Source organism: Phallusia mammillata, chromosome 1 (genome assembly GCF_965637545.1).
Source record: "Phallusia mammillata chromosome 1, kaPhaMamm4.hap1.1, whole genome shotgun sequence".
In the NCBI taxonomy this organism is placed as follows: domain Eukaryota; kingdom Metazoa; phylum Chordata; class Ascidiacea; order Phlebobranchia; family Ascidiidae; genus Phallusia; species Phallusia mammillata.
Window position 1 is genome coordinate 21,653,505 of NC_137252.1, and position 16,693 is coordinate 21,670,197.

Consider the following 16,693-nt stretch of genomic DNA (forward strand, 5'->3'; position numbering starts at 1 on the left):
ATAAAAATGTGTTGTTTTAATTTACTGCATAAATATTAACATAACTTACAAACACAAGTTAAAAAATATTTATTTAAAAGCTTGGTAAAACACTATACATATGAAAGGTTGTACATACACATTAAAGCAACATACTCTGCATAATTATTGGACATTCTTTTTGCCCCTTGGAAATTTCATAGTACCATGTCAGTGCATTATTACTGACATACAAATAAAAACAAAAAGTTATGCACAAGATATTGATGCTTAAATATTTTTGCACCAAAGATTTTTTCATCATACAGAAAGCAACAATCTATAATTTGCACAAAATACTGAACAAATATTTTGTCCACCAGTTTGCATATTTCACAAATTTGTCATTCAACTGGAGTGATGCTAGACAACATACTAGCTTTTTAAGAACTAATTTGTCTGACTTATACCTACCAGAATGACAGGGCTTCTTCAGAGCAATGAAGTGAATTTTTGCGAGCACACAATCTACAATTTGCATTTAGCCTTATGCCAATCAAACATTCATCATTGTTTGTTTATGCATGAAGTAAATAAACAGCAGTTTTAAGAGCTGTGCTGTTTGAATACAAGATCACATATATCTTCATGTATATATGTATGTTAAAGCTTTCAAATCAGTTGCACCATAATGGACTTTCTACCCAAATGGCAAAATAATGTAATGTTTACAAAAACAATCATCACCAACAATAGTGCGCATTACTCTCAAAAAGCATATTAATTTACCACAAAATTAAGAATATCTTTGTGCATATTATTGAACTTTGGATTTGACTTAATTGTACCTCTTTGTTTGTTTTTATTTGTCACAACAAACGACATGTTTTTGTCACCTGAATTGTCACATTTATCAACTGATCGAAAGTGCTGTTTCTGTTAAATCCAAAACCAACACGATTTAGACAAAGTATTCTTGCACTGAACTTATATTCCATTTGTGTTATATGTCGGGTTGGTTGCATTTGCGTTATACGCATAATTGCATAGAAAGTTTTTTTATATTTACAACGAAATAGTCTAGCAAATGCATTAAATACACAACTGAGAAATATCCAATTTTAATAATAAAACTTCAAAAAGTTACTAATGACACAACGCCCACTATAAACTTAATGACAAACAACAAAAACAAACCGAGACTTCATTGTTCGTGAAAAATCAGCTGATTCGCTGAAGGTTATCAAACTACTCATCCATAAAATAAAAACATTTTTTTTTAAATACGATGGGGAATTTTTTTTTTACAAATTCTACAAAACATAAACTTTCAGTCCTTTTTACTGTATTAATATGAAACATCGATGTTACATCAAAGTTCCAAAATACATTTCAGTAGCAAACAAAAAAGCCTCAGCGAAATTTAAATATCTGCTAACATTCAAAATGCTGGACAAGATTCTGAATTTTACAATTTAATGGTGTTTATTTTAACTGACCGCAACCAACTGTCGCCCCTTTGATGTTCCAGATCGTGGCTAAACAAAATAATATTGGCAAATAGCCTACAAAAGACGAGAAAAAAGAAAATGTGTCACTGACCTTATCACAAACCATACAAAAATCTAAACCTACTAATTATTGGTAAATGCATTTAAGTGGTTATTGAAAAATCAGTCAACTTTCAGCGTTCTTGCGGACGATTTTGAAGTTTTTGCCACTCAACGAAAATTTCTGAGGACAACCTTTTTTCATCAAAGCGTGAATAATCTACACAATCACGGTAAAGTATACTTTGCCTCGATAAACATTTTTGCGTAAACCTAAATCTCAGTGTCTCAGGTAATCCGATTTGATTGTGTCGAACTTTAAGCGGTTCTCGTCGCAAAATGCCTGGTTATAAGCCATGTTTAAAGATGCTTACTTCGTTAATCGAAACCAACAATAGCGCGCGGCGAGGTATACGTAGCTTGATACCGTCTACTCTAGTTAACCTGACCGCAGCACGTGATGCCTTCTTTTAGTGGAACTTAATTGACTATTAGTTTAATCTACATTAGTAATTAATATTTCCACATGCAACTGCCGATTTTTCTTAACTTCTAAGTTTTTGTTGCTTGCTAAAAAAAATATTAGCGTACCGCTAACAAAAGCACACATCACGAAGTCGAAGATAGCAGTGTGGTGGCCCGCAATTTAGACCAGGACCCGACTCAAATTCTGAAGTAGCCTACAAGCCTTATAACAAGACCCATATTTTTTTAAACACTGCCCTATTTAGGCCCGAAAAATGGTAAAATTGCAACTCAAATGAGGCAAAGTGTGAAGTCAGGTCCGAAGCCGGCTTAAACCCAAACAAATATTAATTCCCTGGCCCCATTGTATTGAACGAAAACAAGAAATGAAAGAAAGATGTTTTTTCAACTTTAGGTCTGACCAATCAATATATTCAAACTACGCTAAATTTATTTTACTCATGTATAAATATTTATATACCCAGCAGATGGCCGAGGACGTTTTTCCTTTCATAAATTTACAAGCTGATACAAAAATGTTGAAAAGTTGAAACACAATCAGAAATAACAGAACTGTGTAAACGTTTGTTCGAAGACCGCACCTTTATAATAGATTTTGACTTTACCCGGTAACGTAAATTGGACGAAAAGTGAACTTTACACAATTTACTAAAAAAACATTTGGTAATTTAAACAGATTCAAATCTGCAGCAGACAATAAAACTCCCTCGTAATCAAGGATGCAGTAAACAGTTGCAGCTCTCAGTTCTACTTCTTTAAATTTGGGTTCACAACGTTTGCAGGTGAGGAATGTCCGGTTGTTTGCCAACATAAAGCATCCAATTACTTGTGGGTTATAAGAAAACGAAGCACGCGCGCTGTCGACAGGGTCAGTCAACGGTTTAGCCTACGATGGACAGGGCTTGACTGAGCCACCGGCTCATTAACGCCAATTCTTTGGACAGTTTGTTAAAACGGTCAGGAAACAGCGGCACGTTTAACTTGCTGGACCTAAATATTTGACCTCAAACTACCGCTACGCACTTAACGCGCAGCAAGGCGTGACGAATCGTTCCAGTTAATTGCTGTAACACTTAGGGTTGCAATGCCCGGCCAAAAGAACATGCTATTAGGTAACAAGAATGAAAAATTACGCCGAGCAACTACGTACGCGATCCAAGTAATTAGATTATATGAATCCTTTAAAAGCAAATCCTGTAAAAGCTTGCTTGCGGTTTTGGGTAATTGAATTACTGGTGCTTTTATTATTATACTTGTTGATATTGATGTCTACGGCAAATGTGTTTACTTTGTAAAATCCCCCACCTGCTACACCACAGCTTCTTGCAAACGAGCAGTGACTTATTTTACCGGCCGGACACAGAGCCCGTTTTCAACGACTCATTTAGTTCCGAATTTTACGGTGACTAAACGTTGTGTTTTGTGTTTTGTGTACGCTGAAATTGCCGACACCCTTCACAAGTTTTTAAGTTGGTTATCAGAGATAAAGTTGGTTATCAGAGTAAGTTGGTTATCAGAGATAAAAAAATGTCTTACTACTTCCTATAGCAAACACAATCGATGTAAATTTTCCACTACTCACTTATATTGTTGGCTATAGTAAGTCGCGTGCTTATAGGATAAGTGTAACAGTCATGGTCGTGTTGGAAACGGCAATTGGGCGTGGATTTCTGCATTCAGATTGCACAAGTTGTTGAAAATGGCGCAAGGTTCACACGAAACCCAGGTTAGGATAGTTTTGCGCCCCCCTGGCGGTTGAAGAACCCTAAACATTGGTCGCGACACTTAATCAGAATGTTCTCCCTGTGCGAAGAGTCGCAACGCACCGGTTTTCAACAAAGCGCTTTTGCAAACCTAAAACAAACCTAATACTCGGAAACACGACTTAACTCATATAAAACTTTTTTCCTGTGTTAGACAGCAATGGCTTGTTTAAAGTGACAACATTTTTTAACCAACTTAACACAGGTCAGCAGCTACGCCGATATTTACTGTTGCTGCGTAAAGCGGAAATGTCTGTTTCTAGTTTCTGCACTAACGGACACATGTTTGGCGTACACAAAAATCGCATTTTGGGTCATAAGGGTACTTTAGTGACACTTTCATTTTCTTAAATTGATTGAAGTAAAACGTGACAAAACCGGACAAGGAACCGTTGACTGCCACTTAGCTGTCAGTAAAACCAAAATGGCGGAATTCGAAATTTGCGGTTCAGGCCCGACCTTGAACGACGGACCAACCAGATTGACTTGAACTCACGGCAAAGGTTGTATTATAGCTTTTTAAATTGGAAAGAGGCTATTTAAGATGTGACTTTTTATCATTTTTAAATCCTTTGTTTCTCTTGTAAATTAAAAGGAAAAAATAGTCATATGAAGTATACATAATATTTCATGCGGTAAAAAATTGCAAACGAGATAATTCCTACCCATAACTATTTATTCGATGTAAAATGTATTTACAAAAATAATTTTCTGAGAGGTAGAAGAGGACCGATTTAGTTAGTTCATACGACAGTCAACGTTAATGAAAAAATCGGTCTATAATAGTGCTACTTAAACGCGACACCTGGAAAAGAAAAGAAATAGATAGACTAGAACCAAGTCAACGCTAATTTTAGTGGTTTGCTTTTAATTTAACAACGACTTCAACAGCCGATTGAGTAAGTAGGTAACGTGGGCTTTCCAAAATCAATCTGTATCTTTGTTCTTATCATTGCAGACGTTGTTGTGTTTATTGTATAGTTAAACTAATAAATAACGAGGTTGGGTGAAATTTTTTTTACAACTATCGAAAAGGACAGGTTGACTCAAACGCATATGGCATTATTTTTTCAAAAATATATTAGCCTAATTTGAATGATTGCAAAGTTTAAATCTTATGCAACACAATGTCCGCCATTTTTTTACTATTTTAGAAGTATAATTACTAGTTATACTTCAAGACTCCTTAAATTCTTTTTAGTACAAGTATGTATTTTTAAATTAAAAAAGTTGTCAATGACATTTTGTTTGCTTCCAAAAACAACATGATAATTCACAGGGACAAATTGTATCACAATCATGTTAAATTAATCGTTTACCTTAAATGCAAAAGACACCGAAACAGGTTGCATAAATACAAGTCAAACACTTTTCATTGGAGTTCTTGTCACTGACGATCAGAATTTTGAAAAGTACTTTGACTAAAAATACGCTATTGATGCAGAATGTATTTTCTATTATAGATAACAGTAGTTTCAAGGTACTAGTAATTGCAGGTCACAATTTTAAAACAAAGAATGATAGCGCTTTTATTTATTGAAACCAGGATGCACTGATTTGACTTTCTTTTTACTTTAAAAAAGATCTGGTGTGAAATTGCTCTTCACTCAGTAGGCTGTAAGTAGCCTATTTAAACCTTTGTATCTTAGGGTGGGATACGCCCTAAAGTTTGTCGAAGCACGTTGTTTCATTCGTCAACATTGTATGGGGATTTTATAGTTTCTAAAAACTCCTAATAAAGCAGAACTTTAAATGTCACCAGCTGAACAACTTTGGTAGTTAACTTTTGTTGGGAATGATCAGCAGAAGTAATGTGAAAAATGTGCTCTTTAATGCTAAATCTGCGTCATCTATATGCCAAGAAACGTCATCGCAACACAAAAAAACAGGTACATTGAGGCCTATTTAAAACAGGTGACGTTGAATATATCAACATGCTAGGCTAAATCCTCAACACCTGGTAACAGGTCAGTAAACAGTTCAGCGGTTGTAGAATTTCCTATCGTTAGGCCAACTTTTCTCTTATCTTTCCTATCGAATGTCTCTTCTCATGACCGCCGATTTGACCTATATTTCCTGTCCAGTGCCGTGATTTGTTGAAAAACGCCCTAGTTGTAAGAGTTTGCATTAAAAGAATTCTTCACTGAAATTTAAACCACCGGTAAACCGGCAAGTCATTTGACGTAGTTATGGCCAAATCCCAATAGCCTGAGTGCCGGCATCGAGAAGAATGCATATTTGTTGTGAATGTCAGCCTCTGTTGCATTTCAGTGAAAAACCTCATAGAAAGACATGGTATCAATGAACCAAATAAGTGTGGTTTTGGTAAAAGCCGCCGCCGCCGCCATTTTTACCAATTGTGCGTTGTCTGCCTCATAAACTAATACTTCCCGCTAGGAAGTCGAACACCATTGCGATTTTAAAACGCCAAACAGCATTTTTCGAACACAAAACATGTCGGTTTTATCTTTACTTTCGTTTTAAATCGTCCAAATTGAAATATAACACTGTTGTTGTGCACGATCGCAATAAATCAACACTAGAGGCTGAAATAGTTGCTGGGCTCTATGTTTGCTTGGTACGTAGAACAGCAGCAGAAGCTGTTTTAAGTGCTGGTGTTTGCACTGATGTTATAATATTAACAAACAAATCTATTGGCAATACTTGGTTGGTTTAATACGTTTAAAATAAGCACATTTATGAACTTTGTTGGAAAAAAAGTCACCAAAAATACCTAAAACAGCTAAAACGAAAAAAAGTAAAACAATAAATCACAATATTTCCAGAGCGAAAGGTCATACGTAGCCCAAGAACTTAAGCAATCGCGCAACAAGCTTTTTTTAATGTACAGAAAGACAATCATAGAATCCAAAACTAGCTTGAAGCAGTAAAGGTGAAAGTATTGCAATACAAAAACATATAATAAGTTAGAATACTTATTAAACACAAACACATTTGGCACAAAACTTTGGCACACAAAAACTAATGAAATTGTGAATTTGGATGCTGTTGTCATATGTTCATTGAGCACCATCTACTTTAGTATCAACCAATGCCTATAAACTGGTTGCATAGCTACAGTGGAAGCAACAATACTCAATGATCATCACAGCGTTTTAGAACCTCAACGTAACGTCATTTTTTTCAAAGTTTTGACATTGAGTTTGAATTGCATGCTACGTTGACCGTTTTGTGTCCTGAATTAATAAAACAAATGTTGCATTATGTCCTGATATATACTTTCAAAGCATTTTTCTTTACAAAGCACAATACACTTCGTAAATTAAACAAAAAAGAACCATGAAAATAAGTCAATCGAAAAGGCAAGAGAGCAAGGGGAAGAAGTATAGAATCACATGTCCATATTTTGCCAAGCAATTGCGTGATAACGTTGACAAAAAATTATATGAATAAAAACAGCTGCATGTCTATGCAACAACAATGGTCACAAGTAGTAATGTTATCTGTAAATTTTTATGTTTTGCGTTTTGAATCAGATGACACAAAGTAAATGTGTCAGGTAGTGTCTCATTGACAAATATGTATTTTACATATCGTAAGGTCGGTTGTTCACAACACCATGTCGCACCACGTTACAATAAAAGGCTTATGAAGACGTTGCCCATCTTAATGTCCAAAAGTTCTGGATAGAAGCAGGACTGGTGTAGAAGTGTAATGTATGTATATACATAATACTCCAAATTAGAAAAATAAATACGTTTGGAAGTTTGAAGGAAGAAAACAACACCTTGCAGCGCGAAGTGCAATGGAAATAGACCAGTGCTGGCCGCTGCCAGCTTCTATCGCATTCAATTGTGAACATAATTCGCGTGTGTACCTCGTGGGAAAAGCGCTTTTAGTTCACCGCACTGCATCGTTGCCCGTGCCCTTGGAACGCGCTGTTCTACTGACAAAGCCGTGGAGAGTTCTTTATTTGAAGACTGGCTTGGTCGGAGTGTACAACTGCTGCTTGTACAAAATGCCATGTGTGTGGCGACTCACAGGCGCTACAGACAATCGCAGCTAGTTATTTCCATGTCCGGCACGCGACTAAAAACGATATTTGATGAAGAGTCATGGTAGAGCATGCTAATTGATGCCATCTTCTTTGGCACACAGCAGCTTGATACTCTTCCCCGCGCAATGTCAGTGTGGTGCAGGACTTTACTCCGTAAATTTTCGACCTGCATCATTGTGCATTCGCCCGAACAAAGCCTGGCGTTATACGTAACCGGATAGATGATCCAATCCCATCCGATCGCTTCAAAGTTGACCTCCAAGTCGTAGAGGCAGCATCGCGGTTCGTTGGTTTCGCTCGCTTTGCAGCGTCGAATGGCATGACGTTTACTTCGATGTTGCGGCTGCATCGTCAGTTTCATGTCGATAAACGGTTTCTGGACAAATAAAACTGTTTGTCAATTTCACCACTTAAACGGCAGCAAAATGTAACAAATCTGTACGGCAGCAGTGATTGCTGTAAGTATTTCATGCATTTTGTTTGTAACCAACAGCAATATACACAAACCAAAAAACTTGAATATCAACATAGTCACTTACATGCGACGTTGTGTTGCTTTCATCTTCGAGCACAATGGCATCTGGATGTCCAATGGCGTGGATTTTGATTCCATAGTTAACTTCTGGTTGGCGTACCCAGGCACGGACCAAGTCGGTGACGTTGACACGTTTCCATCCCGGCGTAATAACTCCTTCTGGGTGCAGTCGAACAATCTTGTAGGAAGATGTCCTTGGCGGCCTGCCAGGAAAACTGGGGGCGTGATATTTTCTAATATCGACCAGGATGCTCGGGACCCCAAGGCGAACCTGGCGGAAAAAGATCCACAGAAAAGCAGAATCGACGTCGTAACCCACCGTGTCCTCTGAAATGTGGAAGTAGCAACCTCGGTCTTGCATGCCGCCCGGAAATGGTGCTGCAATCAAAAAACTATTCGTCATTTTGAGGGGATTGCGTTATTGGAAAGGCTTAACGAGAATTGCTTCATAATGATAATCTTACAATCATACAATAATTGGTTTACAGGCTTACAGGTAATGTAAATACGCTTGTAAAATATTGGCAATGGAGTAGGCTCATTTCAAAAATCAAAACCACTAAAGGTCGGAAATGTACCATATCACAAACTTTTGCCAGTGCTGGATGACTGATGAACAACAAATCACGCTAATACAGGAAAAAATTTATAGGAAGAAACCCGGGAGTGAATATTAGCCGAAACGTGTGAACTCGCGGACCTTCCAGCAACCAAAAGTATGCGCGAAATGCCCAGAGGGCGTAGGAAAATGTTTAAGTCAGTCGCGATTTTCCTTTTTACAGTAACTGTTTATCGATTTGTTGAAGGATTACCTGTCTCCATCCTGGACAGCTACTGCAGCTTAGCACATAGTTTTAAAAATCCGATTAAATTATTCTAGTGCAAAAGCTTTTTATCTGAAACCACATGCTTTTTTGTGTCCAACTAAACTTTAGGTGTTGAAAGTAGGTCGTCAGCTTTTATGATATTTTTTAAGTTTAAGGCTTAACTTCAAGCTAGCGCAAATTAGCCTGATATATGTGTATATGCGCCCCAGGCTACATCACTGGTAGGGTAGAGACGGGCCACGAGATATTTACGACAGGTTAGGCAACCATCATCTGAAAAGGTACATCATCTGAACTTACGTGGTCGGGCGACGGCTACGACATCTTTTGTGACAATTTCTTCGTCGATGTAAACTTCCGATTCAGGAGGGGTCCGTTGGATTCCATATTTGTGCATCATTTCTAGTACAGGTGGCGAATTACGAGGCAAAACGGTCACATTCGGGGGCCTTTCCAAGTTTAGTTTACTTAAAATCGTCCTTTTTAGTTTCTCAATACGAATGGCTGTAGATTCCTCCATCGTGCAAACCTTATGCCGTCCGCAAAGAGCTTCATCGTCTGCAGTAAGACTGCGCTCGACTACCACGTCGTTGTGCAGCGTCATTGTAGTGTTTACTGAGCCACGAAGACTTTGCGCTACCTCCGCGGTTTCTGCCGTCGCATTATCCCGCAACTTTCTGCGTTGCGACTCAATTGTATTTTGGTCGATAGCGGCAATGCTTTCCTGGCCATCAGATATTGTGCGTTCTAAATCTTCGTCACTGGTTTTTAGGTCTCTACCTGCCTCTGGATCAAATTTCGAAATATTATTCGTCATCATGCTGGTTCGTCCGCAGTTTACCCACAGTGGCAACAAAACAAAAATACATAACATAAGGCACCATCTTTCCGAAACCATTTTTACAGTAAATAATTTAAACATGATCCGCGTCTCGGTGCACGCTAAAAACAAAAAAATGCATTTAGAAAAATCTAGTTTACCTAACATTGTTGGTCAGGTTGTTGACTGACCGGTTTGATCTAGTCTACTAAGAAAAGCGTCAAAGTGGCTTAACTTCGGCCGCATTTTTTCTCTTCACTGCGCCGCAAAAATTTGAGAGAAAATGTGTCACTTTTTTCGCAGGCGCATTTGCCTCATTTACAAAATCTCTCTGCGATGAAATCTGAGCAGCCAACTCGAAGTATAAATTCTGAACTTTGTCCATGCAAAACATGTCATGACAGGTTGAAACACTGATCAACACTGAGTATACGATCCGCAGGCGACCGTCGCTCGGTTATACTGCCCGGTTTTTCCCGACGTGTGCCTTTATGCTCCAGCCGGAGCCGCTGGCCTTGCGACACAACTCGTTTCGGCACGTTGAGGTGTGGCTTTTAATTTGACCGACCTTGTTTCGCGGGATGTGGAAAACAGTAACGCACAATTAATCTTCATTCTGTCACTGTTCTTACTTAAACGCGAGAAATTGCGTAACCATGGGAACTGAGCAATCAATGCCATGACGTTAACATCGATGTTTGTTGACACAAAACCGTGAGCAAATATAATCGAATGTTAAAGATTATTGCTTCTCCCATCTTCGGTTTCTCATAACTTGCATCAATAGACATACACACCCCGGTGACTACAGTTACCATATATATTGCTATGTATTACCTAATTTTCACGTGCGTTTGGTGAAAAAGAAATAAACAAGATAGGCTTGTGAAAAAAATGTGGGCTACTCCCTTAAACAAGTTATTATGAGAGTGATCTTCTCATTAAGAGCGGATACTCCAAGTTTTGGGGTTAAAGCCTTAAACTCTGAAAAAATCCGCTAACCTGCACTTCGTTTATGAAAAATCTGTTCCGTTGAATGTTTCGCGAAAGTGGCAATTTCTTTACCTTACTTCTAAGACATTTGCTTTTCTAACCATCAGTCAGCGCTTTGGAAGATCTGTGTTTGCCGCGTTTTGCAGATGAAACGTAATGTGCGTCAATCGCTTTCTGTACACATTCAAAATCAAATATCATCACAAACTGCTGACTCGTGGCGAGCAAAATCAAGCAATGTCATGTTTGCAGCTGACCGAAATCCAGGGTAACATGCTGATAGACGAAAACCCGACTGCCGTGAAACGATGACCACAGCAAATCGGTGGAACTGGTTACAGAAAAGCTTTAGTATAATCGTTTTGACAAACTATTTTCGAGGGAATTTTTGCTGTTTGCAGAAACGAATATAGATGCATAGTTTGTGAGTCATGTTTTTTTCTGAGGACTAATATTCATTGCCTTACAAAACGCAAAGTTTTACGTCAGCATGTTTGTTCGTCCCTTCATTGGACACAAGAAATTCGTGAAGTGCGTTTGTCTGACGTTGAGAATTTTACCATTCAATCATGAGTTAGCGTAACAGCATGTTTTAAGAGGACAGTTTATATTTTTAGACGCCCCAACCCTTCCATTTTTGACATTTGCGATTGCATGTTGTCACAAGGTGTGGCTTTACAGCGATATTTGAATGATTAATACTCACTCTTTTGCTATACTTTCTTTGTTTGCCTTGTATGGTAGCAATCAAGCAAAGTAACTAGATAACTGCAAGCACAAACCAACTTCTGCATTTATTTCATTTCACCATTTATGGTAAGACTAATGAGGGGATTATTACCGGAACATTTTAAACAACTGTTGGCGTCAGTGTGGTCCTGACCGGCCTTTTTATCAATAGGCCATGGACTCACTATGCTGACTTGGCCACTTCAAGCTAAATTTAGAGCCAGCCCAACCCGGCACCGACATTGTTTTGACTGACAGCTCGACATGGCAAACCTCCATCCTGCACCCTGATATAGGTGCATTAGGTCATATGTGGCATTGCTTTTTGTAACATAGGTAAATTGATGCATTCAGGAGCCTAGTTTTATCAATTTGTGGACAAAATGTAACCTGATTTAGTGCCAAAAATACAACAATTTCTCAATATTTCGAGATGTTGCAAAATGTTTTCGTGACCCCATATTCACAGGTTGAGGAGAGCGCCGACAGTAAGACGCTTTGTGAAGTACATGTATATAAGTCTTTGACACAGGTAAGCAAGCGAACCTTTCAAAAGGGCTTTGAATCCCTGACTAATAATCGCACACAGTTTTCTTTTTTGTAAGCGCAGTCGTTTACTTTTAGCTTGCCCCCATGTTTATCCGTGAAGAACGTTTCGAATGAGCGAATGTTCACCTTGGTCTATTTGTTTTGCGCTGAAAGGCGCCACACGTCAAAACCCAAACGCTAAACGTGCCCGAATCTTTCTGAGTGTGGTAAGTGCATACCGGGCGTGTTTTGGGCCCGCGCCGTGCAACACTCCAACACGAAGACACGCGCTCCAAAAAAATTGTGCCCGCAAAATCGAGCACACAACCGCAAAATGTTGTTAACCATGTTTAGGTAAAGCTGTTTCGTAATCCAGTTGTTTCAAGGAATTTCTAGGCGCACTTTACTCGTACATCACCGTGTGCCAAATGAGACCAGGGACCAAGGTTTGTGCTTTTAAAATTAATAAGGCAATACTTTTTTGCAAATATTGCTTAAATTTGAGAGTCATTATGGCAAATTAAACAAAACGATGTACATCTTAATACCTGTTCAAAATTAATTAAAATCTTGTGCAAATGACTTTGTTGTGTTACGGGGCGGTATTGGGATCTTGAGATATGACTTCGCAAGTTACCATAAGCTCTTTAATGAAAATTGTTAAGTTTTGGCATAAGAGTAATTTTTGCCACATTGGAAACTTGTAAATTTTAACTACAATTATTTAGTAACTTTCAACCTTTAAAATGTCAATAAAGTTGATTCCAAAGTTTGATCCCGTAAACTATAAAGATTGAACCCTGTATCCATCCTATAGTCACGTTTCAGTACTTAAACGCATTGCGCAAATACATTGCCAATAAAAAGAAAACCCCTGCAATGCTTGCTTCCAACGTCACAGCCCTTGAAAGACAAACCAAACACTTCATTGTACAATTATCAAATGTCCACCAATCATTAACTAAACATTACAAGAAGAAAATTGGTCCATTCAACAAACAAACAAAAGATCCAAAAATATACACTTTTAATAACAGCACAACAACGGTACTTCAGCCAACAACAGTCAGGCTATTTAAGCCTTTCACATTCAATTATAAGCTTAAAAATATGCATACAAGTCCTACCCTGTGTTGGTACTCGCTAAAACTCATTATTGCTCTTTCGTCTTTCCTTGCAAAAGCAGTTTCCCTAAGTGATAAAACATTATGCAACCAAAACCTACGTGATGTCTAAAAAATAAATATTATCGCAGCTGCAATTTGGCTGCCATAAAAAATTACGGCATCGATTCAATAAATGCTGTCCCTATTGTTCTCATTGTAAATAGACTGTATTGAGTTTTGCATACTTCAATAGCATCTTGTCTGGTGTAACATTACATCTCCTGAAACCGATATAGTTGTGTATTGTTTTAATACTCCGAAACCAACGCTACAACGAAACTAAGAAATTTCAAAAAGTAGACAACAGATTGACTTTCGTTTAGTTTTTATATGTACAGTCAAACTGGTAAATCCGAACCGTGCGAAACAAAGAACTAATATGGCGGTGAACAAGCGGTCAGGTCAAACAAATTAAAATTCCGCACGTATGTAAATTATTTTCCACATAAAATTGGTTCCGTGACGACACCTAGCGGCCGTAAGTAGATAAAACAGTTTTTGATTTTATGGGAAAACTGTTTATTTGACACAGATCAGTATTACCACTTTTTAGGTAAACCTGGGAAAATGTAACAAAATTGATTGTCGTATTATATGTCTTTGTTTATGGCAACTAGCCGGGCAAAGGCCTTATGTGTTCTGACCATTTACATAAGTATGACTCATAACAACACAAAAATGAAAATTCTACACACTAATATGAAACAGCTTGAGTGTGCAACCGCGTCATCCATCCTGGTTATATACGAGCGTAATGGGAGGTGGATGGTGCAGAGCACGAAATATTGGAGTTGAAATGTCGTTATCATCCCATTCCAGAGAGAGAATGTCAACCGCTTCTACAGAATCGTCTACAGCAAACATGACAAATAGAAAGTTTTGTTTTGAGAAGAAGAAAAAACTTTACACTGGTCAAACATAGACATTAACTGATAAAGAGGACTTTAATCGCATGTTATCGTTTTAATCACCTGTGGGGTAACAAATTATCAACTTATTATGTATATTCTTAGTGCAAACATACTACAAACAAAAACTTACTTGTGTTCTGTGTGGCTTCGCTGTCGACGTCAGTATATGTGCTCGTATCACTTTGCAATGTTGATGTTTTCAATTGAATATAATTTTCCCCCACCGCTTTTTTGTCAAACAACTTGCTTTGTATGTTCTCTATGACGTCATTTAACAAATTGCTCACGAAGTTAGTAACAGCGACATCATCCGGAATATCTGGTTCACTTATTGTGGACATCGTTTCTTTGTCAACTAAAACGAATCTGAATTAATTTGCAGTCATAGGGGCAATGTTTTTCTGGTACGTCACATCAACTAAACGTCAAAAGATCTTTAGTATTTTTCCCTTCACGTTTTTTCTTTCAGGGCCCAAACATATCCGCCAATTGGCGGGGAATGAAGGCCTTGACTTTACTTTTTCTATCTATTGAGTTTGTGTTCAGCCCTATGTGGTACTTGTCTTGCCCCCCCTAATGTTTTAAAATTGTGTGCCTACACACGCCAATAAACAAGATTGCTCTTAGCCACGAATATAATGAGCGAACGTTTCAGAGGTTGTGAAACAATAGGCGCGATTGAAATTAATTGTGTTTGAAATTCAGAATATGTTTTTAAAAGCATATAATGCATGACTAACGTTGGTAAGATTGTCGGGTATATGGCCGACCCGAGGTGTTTTTCCGGATATGCCTATGCCTAGCATACCCGTGTTCGACGTTTATGTTTATAGCCAATTACATCTTTAAACTGCGCAAAGAGTTCAAAACACTAAGATATTATAATGGGTACATGTAGACTAGGTAGCGCTTGGAAAATGAACAGCGTACCTGATGAGTCTTCGCTTGTCAGTTCTTTACCACCAGAATTAAAGACACCACCCTGCTCCGCATAAACTTCGGTCGTGGTTAAGAGCAGTGCGTTTCGTATTATTAATGCTACCAGATAAGTAGCCGCTTTTTCGAAATCAATTTCATCTTTCCTTGAAATTTGTGGAAATTCCGGGACACCTAACGTTCCAACGTTTACTGAATTCACCTCTGAATCTGTTGTAGATGGACAGGTACTACCTGTGCTGGCATCGGACAGACAGTAGAAATCGCCGAGTGTAAGAACTGGAACAAATTAATAATTATTAATTAATAAAAAACTAGATATTGGCTCAAAACCTTAGCCGTCTACCATCACATTTGAAGAACAAACATGTATCTCAGTTTTTGTTGGCTCAAAAGCAGAATGGTTTTATTTCATTCCGTCAACAATTAATAAACATTTTTAAGATACCGGTAAATGTTCTATGTTACAAAAACCTTCGTGGCAATTTTGAGTTTTTGGTTTATTATCGCAGGCTAATTTGATTGGCACCCCAATGTACGGTGGCCCACAAGTGCAATTCAACATTTTTTTGGCTGACATTTATTTTTCAGTGCAAACATTTATTTTTCGGTGCAAACATTTATTTTTCAGTGCAAACATTTTTATTTCAGTGCAAACATTTATTTTTCGGTGCAAACATTTATTTTTCAGTGCAAACATTTATTTTTCAGTGCAAACATTTTTATTTCAGTGCAAACATTTTTTTTTGGATGCAAACATTTATTTTTCGATGCAAACATTTATTTTTCAGTATAAACATTTACTTTTCAGTGCAAACATTTTTTTTTGTTGCAAACTTTTTTTGAGCAAACATTTGTGGCTTCATCACCTAGGACTTACACGGCGTGTCAAAAATTGCAAAATGACATGGTAGGCATTGTGCAGCCTACAGTCGGAGCTTAGGATGTAATCAGACCTTGTCCGGGCCAAGTGTGCTAAGCGATGGCTTAGTGCGGTGGTTCTCAACCTTTCATAGATCGTGCCCCCCTTCAAGTAACCTTAAGAACCTGTGCCCCCAATAAGTAACCCCTTAGGACCCAGTGACGCCTGCACACAAAAAAAACGCAGATAAAAAACTTACTTAAATTAAAGTCCAGGATTTATAGGGGTAGTAATAAATTTATATAAAACAGACAAACGGCATTAATATTAAGACATGGGCCATGCGTACCTTAACAAGTACAGTGCTCACGTTTTACAAATTGCTATGGCCATGAAATTAGGTAAAAAGTCGAATCCTAAAAAATAGGTAACGGCAAATCAACTTTTTAGTTCCAGAATCGTTAAAGTTTATTGTTTTAAAGTTTAAAATCACATCAAATCAAGTAGGTATGGTGCTTGGTGGCCCCAATGTGCCACGAAGACCGAGTGACAATTTGTCGATTAATTTAAAAATACGAATGAACATCCATATGTAATAAATCCAAAGTCAA

The 16,693-nt window shown here is 37.8% G+C and overlaps 2 protein-coding genes across 2 annotated transcripts; both read right to left on the reverse strand.

The window, feature by feature from the left end:
• Window positions 1-6,430: 6,430 nt before the first annotated feature.
• LOC145229281 (growth/differentiation factor 8-like) lies at window positions 6,431-10,073 on the reverse strand. The gene is made up of 3 exons (XM_080094593.1): window positions 9,438-10,073; window positions 8,315-8,688; window positions 6,431-8,151 (listed from the first exon to the last, which is right to left on the reverse strand). Exons 1-3 carry the CDS (start codon window positions 10,057-10,059, stop codon window positions 7,765-7,767), a joined length of 1,383 nt encoding a protein of 460 aa, XP_079950719.1. The 5' UTR covers window positions 10,060-10,073; the 3' UTR covers window positions 6,431-7,764.
• Window positions 10,074-13,716: 3,643 nt separating this feature from the next.
• On the reverse strand, window positions 13,717-14,663 carry LOC145209268 (uncharacterized). Its single transcript, XM_080079536.1, has 2 exons — window positions 14,415-14,663; window positions 13,717-14,224 (listed from the first exon to the last, which is right to left on the reverse strand). The coding sequence occupies exons 1-2, from the start codon at window positions 14,623-14,625 to the stop codon at window positions 14,100-14,102; spliced, it is 336 nt and encodes a 111-aa protein (XP_079935662.1). The 5' UTR covers window positions 14,626-14,663; the 3' UTR covers window positions 13,717-14,099.
• Window positions 14,664-16,693: the final 2,030 nt, after the last annotated feature.

Coding starts and splice junctions, on each gene's coding strand:
- LOC145229281 (XM_080094593.1), bottom strand. CDS start 10,059: ATGTTTAAATTATTTACTGTAAAAATGGTTTCGGAAAGATGGTGCCTT. Junction 8,689..9,437: donor CGTAGCCGTCGCCCGACCAC/GTAAGTTCAGAT, acceptor TTTTGATTGCAG/CACCATTTCCGGGCGGCATG. Junction 8,152..8,314: donor AAAGCAACACAACGTCGCAT/GTAAGTGACTAT, acceptor TTATTTGTCCAG/AAACCGTTTATCGACATGAA.
- LOC145209268 (XM_080079536.1), bottom strand. CDS start 14,625: ATGTCCACAATAAGTGAACCAGATATTCCGGATGATGTCGCTGTTACT. Junction 14,225..14,414: donor CGAAGCCACACAGAACACAA/GTAAGTTTTTGT, acceptor TGTTTGCTGTAG/ACGATTCTGTAGAAGCGGTT.